This window comes from Mastigoproctus giganteus, chromosome 3, assembly GCF_048544385.1.
Source record: "Mastigoproctus giganteus isolate SK-2022 chromosome 3, ASM4854438v1, whole genome shotgun sequence".
NCBI lineage: Eukaryota > Metazoa > Arthropoda > Arachnida > Uropygi > Thelyphonidae > Mastigoproctus > Mastigoproctus giganteus.
The window spans coordinates 256,771,899-256,783,917 of record NC_143577.1 but is presented as its reverse complement, the minus strand read 5'-3'; the positions used below and the strand labels follow the sequence as shown (position 1 = coordinate 256,783,917).

At 38.5% G+C, this 12,019-nt stretch overlaps 1 protein-coding gene across 5 annotated transcripts in view; it reads right to left on the bottom strand.

Annotated features, from left to right (window-relative positions):
* Positions 1 to 12,019, bottom strand: part of Strip (striatin interacting protein) — a 325,994-nt gene that overhangs the window by 77,950 nt on the left and 236,025 nt on the right. For all 5 annotated transcript variants that reach the window (XM_090371052.1, XM_090371055.1, XM_090371051.1 and 2 more), the window contains one exon: positions 4,843 to 4,940. In XM_090371052.1, the coding sequence (XP_090227178.1) occupies positions 4,843 to 4,940 (98 nt within the window). The remainder of the gene's footprint in view (positions 1 to 4,842; positions 4,941 to 12,019) is intronic.

Below are 12,019 nucleotides of genomic sequence, written 5' to 3'. Positions count from 1 at the left end.
GAGTTGACTTAGTCGGGTTTATGGATAGGCCAATATTCTGAAGGTAGAGGTCAAGTTCTTCTATTAGGGCAGTGGCATGGGCGTTCATAGCGTCAGATTTGTTTCCTTGTTTGGATGAGATGAAGAATTTTATATCATCTGCGATCAGCGCTGCAATCAGGATGCATAGAGAGAATGGGTTCCAGAGCAGCAGCAAGAAATAGGGCAGATAGGGCACCTTAGGGGACTCCTCTGTAGATGATGTGGTTTGCTTGGAAGGCCCTGTGTTCAATCCTCAAATGCCTCTGTTTGAAAATGGAGATGAGGACTTTTAATCAGCCTCCCTGAATTCTAAAATGCCTTTCAAGAATTGTCATCAAGGCGTTGATTGAGACATTGTCGAAGGTAGCTTTAAAGCTTTAATTTCTAAAAAGATTACATCAAGCTGTTCTTTGGTATTTGAGTCATTTGGATCTGAAATAGAGTCCATTAATAAGGCACATCACAGTGTGTAAATAAGGAGGTCTTTTCCGGAAACAATGCATGGCAAGAATTGGCAACAAAGTCTTCTTGAACAGTTTTAATAAATTGCAGCTTATAGAGATGGGACAAAAGTCCTTGTCTTGTGTGTGTGTTTGACTTTAGGCATGGGTTTAACAATATAATGTTTCCGTATTTCAGGGATAACTGCAGTGCAAAGGGTTTCTCTAAATATCTGTAGCAAGACCTCAATGATAAATGGACTGCTTACTTTCATGATGAAGATGAGGAACATATCAGGACCAGAAGTAGATTTATTTGGAAGACTATTTAATGCCTGAATTACATTTTCTTTGGCTATGGTGATTTCTGCAAGAAGAGGTCTATTATCAAGATTGGATCTGGAAGGAGTCATGCTGTTGATGTCATTTACCAGCCAACTGGTATTGTGTGCTGCAGGAGAGTTAAACTTTAGTTTAGGATCTGTAGAGGTTCCGAAGGTACTTTACAGATCATACTGCATTGATCATACTGCACTACCTATAACTTAAAAAGTTTCTTTAATTTTTGTTCCCCTGGTAGAAATATGCCACGGTGAGTGCTGCATTCACCAATACTTGGCACAGCTCTGAATCATTATGTATATCTTCTGGCCGAGCATCTGTTGAATTCTGATTAGGGAAGTACAGAATGTTTGTGGAAGTTGTTCTCTTTAGTTAGGTTGTGAAGAGAAAGGTTGTAACATAAGCAGTATTGAGTAAGTACTGGAAGTATAGATATCTGTTAATAGTAATGATTTATTTGGATAACTGCAATTACATATGAAACACAACATAAGTAGATGGCTAATAATATTTAAATTTTGATGTATAATTGATTTCTGGTAACAGTAATGAGATTACACAAGGTGCACTCATGAACCAAAACATCATGACCTTTCCTGTCTCCACGAGTGGATGCATTCCACAGCATCTAGGAATAGCATTATCGACCTGTGCAGCATATATAATGATGGCACGTAGTTCCTCTCAGTTTGTCAGTACAAAGCTTGTGAATTGGGGAAGGGAGGACCCGATGGAGTTTAAATATGGAATGATTTGGAGTGCTAGTCAGATGAGGGCCAGCATCTCAACTGCAGGCGTTGTCGGCTGTTCGAGAGCTGCCATAGTGAAGGTTTGGCCGGAATGGTCCAAAAAGGAACACATAACTACCCAACATGCCAGGACTGGGAGACCACCACTGGTTGACAGTGAAGGTGAACAGTTAGTGGCATGTGCTGTTGACAACAGACTGTTCATGAGGAAAGACTGAACATGTGGGTTGCAGAGCTTGGAAACTAAGCACCTTAGAGGAGACTTTATTGAGGTGTTTAAGGCTCTGAGAGGCATAGGTAAAATGAATGAGGATGAAATTTTAATGGTTATAAATGATTCTAGAACTAGGGACCATAAATTCAAGTTACAGAGGGTTGATGTTTAGACTGGATTTTAGAAAGTTTTATTTTAACTAGCGAGTTATAAATTACTAGAATAAGTTACCTACATGGATGGCTGACAGTTTGGGGAAGTTTAAAGGTTGGCTAGATGGGAGGAGGGAAACATAGGTTGTCTACTTCCTTTTCTTTTATTTATTTATTTTTTTTTAAATTTTCTTCTTTTTTTTTTTTTTTGGCTGGTGCAACATAAGCTGGTGCCATAGGCTTCCTTGCACCATGTGGCCATTGCTAATACTAAATGTGCATCTTACCATAATCTGATCTCTTCCAATTTAGCTTGTTCAACACAGTAACATTGTTCACAATATATCTTCTATTAGTGAGGAAGAAGTCAATTTCATTAGTTGTTAATCCATTTGGGCTCTTCCATGTCCATTTTCTGTTGACCCATTTTCTTGAATGAAAAAGTACTCATTACTGACATTTCTTGTGTCAGGGCTACCGAACAAAGGAAGGTCCAGTTAAAGAAGTTAGTTCAGCTAGAGATGAAGAAGGAATTGAAAAGTGTTAGAATAGGAACATTGAACATTGGGACGATGAATGGAAAGAGCAGAGTGCCGATCCCATATGAATGTGGGAAGAAGGCGAGGACAAAGAAGAAGACTGACATTTCTTGAGATTCTGCAAGTCTTTCACCAATTCAAAAATTTCCTATAGTGTTAGTGCACCAACTTTCCATTTCTGTGCTGTTTTGTCTCTTTCCAACCTTAGCATTGAAGTCCCCCATAATGATGGTGTAGTTTTCTGTTCATCTAGAAGTTCTCAATTTCGGTGTACATTTCTTCAATCTCTTCTTCATCATGGCTTGATGTTGGTGCATATGTCATTATAACCTTTAGTTTGTACCTCTTAGAAATTCTGAGTAGTCTTGACACCATTGGTGATGTACTTTTGAATTCCAAAATGTTGTGTTTAATATATCTTTATGGACCAGAAAGCAAACTCCACCTTCACTCTTTTCACTGTTTCCATTGATTTCACCAGATTTCACCTTGATAAACTAGTAAGTGATTAATTTCTTGTTGTTTCAGCCAAATATCCTACCTTCACCGATGAGCGATTTTATATTGTAACAGGCCACACTCAGTTTCTGTGCATAGCAGCCTGGTCATACCTAGAGATTCTTTGCACCCCCTGCTTCCACTCTAATCCTCTTGCTGCCGTAAGAGGGAGAGTGAAAGCTGTTGGGGACTAACGGCCATTTGTTGTTGTCTTGTTGTGTTATTTAATAAAGTGCTGGAGGGTTTGGTCTTTTCCACTTCACACTGACCAGGTGTCTTGAGGAGAACTACTCTATATGTTCCCACAGTGACTTAACAATGAGAAGGTGTGAATGGGTGGATTTTAGGCCAACCGGACTTCTCCTAAATCTTCTAAAATAGAAAGATATTGGATCCATTAGTATTTTAGGCTGAGCAATACATAGAATGCCTGTTCCCCTGTAAGCCGCCTGATAAGACATACCAGACCATAAGATGTACTCACATTTTAGCAGAAGAATTTTGGAACAAAAAATATTTTATTACATATATCTGAAATACAAATTCACAAATAGAGGTACATTTCATGAGCCAAGCTGCACTTGAACCTCAAAAATCAAGCCTTGGAGGGTGAAAATTATCACAAAGAATCTGCTAGTTCTTGCCCACCTTCTCACTGGGAACCCCATGTGTACAGGCATGCCAAAGACAGACAACATAACTTCATACCCATGGCTGAATGTGAAGCTTACTAATGGCCAAAGTCTACTTCTCTTGGACCTCCTTACTCAATATGCTCAACAGTTCCCAGCAAAGACACTCAAGATGTTTAATACAATGGAGATTGATGTCAAAACTCTTTGTAAAGGTATCACATAGTGAGGAGAAGGTTTTGAGGATTCTTTTCTTCTCACCCAATTGTGAAGAATACCTCTATACTGATGGTTGCTATTCAGTCCCAGAGCCTCAACTCTAGGAACAACAGAGAGCAGTTCTTGCTCAAGTCTAACAGTGTCCATTGTGACAGAGAAAACTGTATAATGTTGTTCAACTTGTATGTAAATCATAAGATTGATTCTGCTAGCATCTACCCAAGACTTATTTAAATTTAAATAAAATGTCCCCCATTAGTAAATTTAAAGAAACTAAGAATACAAGATTTTTTAAATAAGATTCGTGTCAATAAGACTAATGTAAATGTTTCAGGAGTGGGGCCTTCATGTACTTCAATGTAACCCCATATGCACACCATAACGCACATCTAGGTATGTATTTAACATCTCCCAGCCTGTCCTAGCTGTCCAGCAGTGAATCCTATTGGATAAACTAATAGTAATATTATATTAGCATTATGCAGCATCAGCCAAAAAAAAAAAAAAAACCACTTCCACTTCACCCCTTCGTTCGTTCGCAATACCTGTCCAGCTGAGCCTTAAATTTATTTAGGCTATCAACTTCCACGACAAGGGATGGAAGACTGTTCCACCAACCAACCAAATGCAGATGAAATTTTCAAGGTTATAAATGATTCTAGAACTAGGGGGCCATAAACTCAAGTTATGGGAAGAGATGTTTAAACTGAACTGCAGAAAGTTTTATTTTAGCCAGCAAGTTAATAAGTTACCTACATGGGTAGTAGAGGCTGACATTTTGGGGAAATTCAAAGATCAGCTGGATAGTTACCTATGGGAGGAGAGAAATGCATAGGTTGTCTATTTCCTTTTCTCTTATTATTATTTATTAATTATCATTTTATTTAATTTTATTAGTATTATTTTTATTTATTAATTTATTTTTTTGGCTGATGCAGAATAAGCCTTAGGCTTCTTCACACCATATGGCCATCACTAATACTAAACACTAATAATAATATATATTGATAATTATAATGTGTCTTTCTTTACTTACGGCATTTCTTCTGGTAATACATCTGCCATAATATTAATAGATTCTGTCTTGGCTTTAGATGTAGGAGCAGCAGCCAATAAAATTTTCAGAAGTGCTATCTATAAAATACATCAAAATGAAATTAACATATTATTTTAAGAAGAAAAATTATAAATAAATAACAAAACACACAAGCAACCCCACACACAATGTAAATTAAAAATAATCATGCAGAATGGCCAAGCTGATAGTACAAATATATAATACAAAGAGAAATTGTAGTGGGGGGGGGCAAAATATAGCTATTCTTAAAATTCAAACCACCCATAGTTCAGTAACGGTTCAAAATCCAACATATGTTTATATGAACTTTTTTTACATGTTTTGGTAAGGCAGAAATATAATTATACTTTTGTTGGTGTAATTTAGAAATACCATGTGCATATTGACTGGGACTTCTAGATTGGTACTCATACAGTAGAAAGGCTTTTTTGGATTTAGCGGATGAATGTTTTCTACAGCAGCATGTTCAATAAGCAACCAGAGGCTCTTGATCTGATTATCAGTAGTGATTCTTCATGAATTAAGAATCGGCAGATAATCAGGGGTAAAGGGAAGGGTTTTTGCTTTCGTAAAGGTGACTACGATGGTCTGAGACAGTTTTCAAAGTCTATCTAGTGGGACCAACTGATGATGTTACCAACAGCAAATTCTAAATGGGAAGTATTCAAGGAAGTAGGATTGAATGTGAAAGACACGATAGGAGGGAGTATGGGATGTTATTGTTTGTTATTTGGTTTTTAGGAGCATTAGCAACTAAGCCTATATTGCTCCGGGAATATGCGGTATCCTCTGAATTTGGTGGTGATGGGCTCGAACCCCGGTCTAATCAAGAAGCATGTGCTATGCACTGCTGCTCCTTCCCACATGGCTACGGAGGCGCCAGGAGTATGTGATGAGAACCTTGTTGATCAATTCAACCCTGGAGAGATTGTGCAAGGCCCAAGAGGAAGAATTTTTCTCAGCCTGATCTGTGCTTTTTAACAGGAGAAACTGCTTCTACAGGGATGGGATACCCTTAAATAGAAAGGGTGCAAGAATATTTGCTGATGCGATCAAGGCAGAGTTAGGTGGGTCGGAAAACTGCTAACTTGGGGGGGCAATACACGGACTAATAAATTAACAGTAGCTGCTTGCAGAGGAGAAAGTGATTCTTGCACTGCTTCTATTGAAATGCAATTGAGCAGCAGTCTGGAAAGCAAGGCAATGGGGATTTCCAGGACTGCTGGGAGTCATAGGGGAACAAGTAAATATATGGGCTGTGTTACAGTAACTAAGAGTAGAAACTTTTGATTTTTTTTTTTATTTTGATTTGGTAGTTGTTAGCGCATCGGCTTCTGTGGCCATATTGCACCTCCCAAGGTTTTTGCAGTACTTTGATCCAAGCCCGAGGCAGGAATCGAACCCGCGACCTTTGGGTTGCCGGGCAGGTACTTTACCCAAGAGTAGAAACACGTGCATGTATACTTGCATGTACACCAATGCAAGGAGTATAATTAATAAATTTGATGAGCTTGAAGTGCTAGTCAAGACATCAAAGGCAGATATTGTTGGGATATTAGAGACATGGTGTCACACAGATATAAGCAGTGCAGAATTGGAATTTGAGGAGTACAATGTGTACATGATAGATATGTGGAAGTCTGCCTTTAGCCAGCGGGTGGTTGATTGCTGGAACAAATTTCCATCTGTTGTTGTAGAAGTTGATAGCTTAAACAGATTCAAGGCAGAATTAGACAAACATTTTGAACGAGTGGAAGGGTAAAATGAGAAGGCTGTATGTATGTGTGTGCTTTTTTTTTTTTTTTTTTTTTGCCTGAAGCTATATAAGCTTGCATTCTTGCATCATGAGCCCTTGCTAATGTTAATCCAAAAATAATCTTGGAAGCAATTAGCTTTCTGTCGCAACTAAAAAATACTGTTCAAGGTTTAGGCCTAAATGGATGTCAGATTATTATTATTATTATCATCATTAGCCATATATGGTGCAAGGAAGCCTGAGGCTTATGCTGCACCAGCAAAAAAAAAAAAAAAAAAAAAAAAATTCAGAATTACCCCGAGAGAGAGAGAGAGAGAGAGAGAGAGAGAGAGAGAGAGAGAGAGAAAATGCATGGGATGCATATAAATCATCAGGCAACATAGAAGACAATGGCAGATACAAGCTAGTTTGCAATCAAGTAACAAAGGAGGTTAGGCAGGCAAAGGAAGATTACAAGAAATCTTTGGAAAATAATGAAAAGAAAAACAGCAAAGGGTTCTTTACTTATGTAAATTCTAGAAGGAAGGGAATGAATCAGATTGGTCCACTTGATATCAATGGTTCGACCATGACCCTGCTCAGGTAGCTGACAAATTGAATGAGTATTTTGCATCTACATTGACACATGAGGAGTTATTCAGAGAGGGGAATGCCGGACGTTTATCAAACTCTGGCAGGGAGCTAAATGATTTTTCCAATAACTGAGAGCAAAGTGGAGGAGCAATTGTTGAAGATAACCATAAGAAAGGCACCTTGGGTGGATGGAATCTATCCAGTTATATTAAAGTAGGTAGCAAAGGAAGTAAGCAAACCCTTAGCCATAATTGTGAGAGCATCATCAGACTCAGGGGAAGTCCACACGGTCTGACATATGCAAATGTGACCCCAATTCACAAAGAGTGACAAGTAATTACAAACCTGTTAGTTTAATTTCTGTTCTGGGGAAATTTATGGAAGAACTGGTTAAAGAAGCACCGCAGGAACATCTAGACAAGACTTCAGTTATAGTTTGGACACAGCATGGGAAGCCTTGTCTGACCAATTTGATTGGATACTATGATGTGGTCACAAAGGAACTGGATGCAAAGAATAATTTTGATATCATATACTTGGATTTGGATCTCAGGAAGGCTTTTTATACTGTTGCACATGGAAAACTACTGCACAATTCGGAGCAATATGGTATTAGAGGCAAGTTGCTGCTATGGATAAAGGGACGGCTGAGTGGGAGAAGACAGAGAGTGGTAATCAATGGACACTGCTCTTCGTGGACTAATGTTATAGTGGTGTTCCCCCAAGGATCCGTTTTGGGCCTATTGTGGTTTTCTGTATTTGCCAATGATATTGATGAAGGAATATTAGACTTAATGTCCAAGTTTGCAGTTGATACGAGGGTTGGCAGGGTTGTTAATGACACTAATGACAGTACTCTACTGCAACAGGATCTAGAAAGTTGAGCAGATGGGCTGAGAGGTGGCAACTGAAATTTAACATTGACAAATGTAAAATACTGCATATGGGTAGCAGTAACCCCAGAGTAACATATCAACTGTGTTGTACTACACACTCAGATAAGATGTTTTGTGAGCAGTGTAGACAGTCTGCAAGAATAGCTCATGGTATCTTGTCACAAAGGACAAGACACCATGAGCTGTTCCCCTTGTCGCATGGTGTCTAGTCAAAAGGAAATGCATGCAAAGCTAATTTTGATATCATAAACCAAACACCATGTGACAAGGGAATAATCAGCTCTTTATCCCTGCCAGAAAAATACAGGAATTTTTCTAGCAGGTATAAGGAGGTGATTATCCCCTTGTATAAGGCAATGGTTAGACTACACCTTGAGTACTGTACACAGGTTTGGAGGCCTTATTTTAGGATGGATGAATGGATGGAGTGCTGCTCGAACGAGTACAGAGAAGGGCAACAAGATTGGTTAATGGAACAAAGGGTTGCTTGTACAAAGAAAGAACTAAGTTCTGCAAATTTCAGTGTCTGAAGAATAGGTACTTGCGAGTTGATATGATTGAGGTGTATAAGGCCTTGAATGGTTTGAGCAAGCTCAATGCTGATTGGATTCTTCCTACTGCCCAGATTAGTAGCCTAAGGGGACATAAATTCAAATTGAGGAAAGACAGTTGTAGAATAGATGTGCGGAAATTTGCCTTTATCCAGCGGGTGGTTAATTGCTGGAACAAACTTCCATCTGTAGTTGTAGAAGTTGATAGTTAAATAAATTCAAGGCAGAACTAGACAAAGTTTTGGAATAATGGATGGGTGAAATGGGAAGGTTTTTTTTTTTTTTTTTGTTTTGGCTGATACTATATAAGCTTGCTTTCTTGCATCATATGCCTCTGCTAATATCCATGTATTATATGTTACTGTAAAAAAAAAACAAAAAAAAAACGTTTAAATATGTTTTTTAACTTTACTTTATTTGTTACATAATGCAACTTTATTTCCTGATTGTACATATCTGGTATGGTAAATCCTAAACTCTTTACCCAGTCACATTGATAAAAGTTCTTTTGCAGCATCTGGATCAGTGCTTTTTGACTTTTTATTATTCTAATAGAGAAATCCCAGTATTTGCATTATGTCACCATTAATGTCCCAACCAGGTATTTGAATTCACTGATTTTATTGGCAACACTTCTGACATTATTGTAAACACAGTTAAGACTAACTAACCATGTACAGTTTACTTCCCTGACATCACCTCTCTAGCATCAGCTTCCCATTTATGCTTGGGGAAACAAACCACATTCACAGGGAAACTACCTTTGTTGCTACTGCAAAACACCTTGCCAATATCGGCAGTTGCAGCAAAAAAAAAGAGGAACTTTTAAGATGCGTTAGAATTACTTTTATCCATATCAACAGATAAATGCATATCTATATTACCCTTATTGTCCGCTAACTAGCAGTTTCCTGAATTCTTAAGGTATCTTCAATGACAGTAGCAGAAATTTTCTGGATTTATTGGATGACTGTTTTCTATACCAGTATATCAGAGAGACAATGAGAAAAGGCTACACTCTTGATGTGATTATCAGCAGTGATTCTTCAACCATTAAGGACTTGCAAATAAAAGAATCACCAAGGGGCAGTGCTCACAATTTACTTAGAGGATTTACTTGAAGATGTAACTAAATGTAAAAAGAAAAGGGAAGGGTTTTTGCTTTTATAAAGATGCCTGTAAAGATCTCAGAATATTTTTAAAATCTAGTAAGTAGGTCCAACTGATGATGCAACCACCACAAATTCTAAATGGGATGCATTCAGGGAAGCAGTCATAGAAGCTAGTAGGTTTTATATCAACTATAAAGAGTTAATGTTCAAGGTTTACACCAAAACAGATGTGAGATCAACTGATGAAACCAGCAGAAAAGAAGAAAAATGCACGGATGCTCATAAATGATAAGGAGAATCAGAAGCATACAGTAGGTATAAACTAGTCTACAATCAATTCACAAAGTGGGTCAGGAAAGCTAAGACAGATTATGAGAAGTCTCTTGCGTAGAATGCATAATGTAAACACTTGAAAGAAAGGGATATATCACATTGGGGTTCACTGTGGGGGATCAAAGGGTGAAGTGAATAATTACAGACCTGTAAGATTGACTTCTGTTCCAGGAAAAATAAAAAATAATCTTCTGTTCCAGACCAGAATGCTTGGCTACCATTAGGGCAAGAAGCAAGTTTTCTACTCTTAGCCTGTTCAAACTCTAGTTTAGGCTGATTAATAACTGCTTTACAATTGTTGCGAGCTTTGGTGTAGGCAGAAAATGAAACTGAAGAATTAGAAACAAGCCAATTACGATATGCAACATTCTTCTCTTGAAGAATGTTACATATCGTAATCTATATTGGAAAACCAAGGTTTAGATAAAGGACGAGATTTTAAAGTGGAGTGTGGAATAAAGGATTCCATTCCTGTAAGAATAATTTCACTGACACGATCTGAGCAAACGTTGACATCAGAAGTTTTGAAACAGTAATCCGACCAAGGAAAAGAAATCTCGCAGGTCATCCCATTTTGCATTCTTCTAATGCCAAACAACATGAGGTTGGGAATAACCATGAGATAAAGGCTCCATTGGAGAACAGACAATCACCAAGTTGTGATCTGAAGTGCCTAACGGACCTCTCACTTCGACCGTGTACTTAGAAGGGTTGTTTGTGAGAAAAAGATCAAGCGTGTTGGCTGTATGATTAGGATTGTCTGGTATTCTTGTAGGTAAATGAAAAATCTGGGCAAGGTCATTAGTAATTGCAAAAGCCTCAACATCTCGACCAATTGGGTTGGTGTGACTAGAAAACAGAAGCCAGCTGGAGTTGTGAACATTAAAATCATCAAGGAAAATTACCTCGCTGTTAGGAAGATTGGACTGGAGAAAGTCAAAGAGCTCCAAGTGATTAGTGGAGTTGGGAGAACAGTAGGGACAACAGATAAATTTTACACAATGAAGTAGAGAGAGAGATTTTAAGCCAGAGAAGATCAAAGAGAGGAGATTCCAAATTGCCAAGTCTCTGACAGGGAATATCAGAAGGCATATGCACAAGTACCACATTTGAGGCGAAAGGAATCATACAGCGAATAATTTGGGCATCTGAGATGAGCAGTAGTTGAATCAACCGATAACTGATATTCTGTCAGAAAAAGTACATGGGGTTTGGCAGACTGCAAGTGGAAATGGACATCGTTGAGATTAGAATTGAGACCACGTATAATTGTGAAATGAATTAGGAAGTGCTTGGGAGGTTTAGATCTTTTCGCAGATAAGCTTGCTCTATTAGTTTGACAATTCATGGTGTATTCAATAGTAAGAAAAAGTGGGTGGGCCATGCTGTATGAAACTTTCTTGGTGATTCCTTTCTACTTCTCTCTCTCTCTCTGTCTCTCTCTCTCTCTCTCTCTCTCTCTCTCTCTCTCTCAGGGTAACTCAATTTTTTTTTGGCTAGTTCAGCATAAGCCTCAGGCTTCCTTGCACCATATGGCGTACACATGGTAAGAATATACCCAGATCCTTGACATAACGTGGCCTCGACAATGCTCCCCACATACACACTACTCAGACTCCCTCCAGTCACTATCTGGCAGAGTAGAGGGAGCAAGATTATACACTAGCTGATCCGGAAACCTCCTAGAGAGTTACCAATGGTTCAGTCCGGTGTACTAACTAGCGGCCAGCCTACGAATACCGTTTTAGAGCTGTACCCTCGAAATGTAAGGAATATTGGATCTCGCCACGATGTTCATCATAATCTCAAAGTCATCAATCATACTGCATGATGGAAGAGATTGGGAAGGGTTGACCAGAACTTAGCTCTAGAGACTAAACATGGGTTCCACCACTTCAAGCCTACAATAAGCAA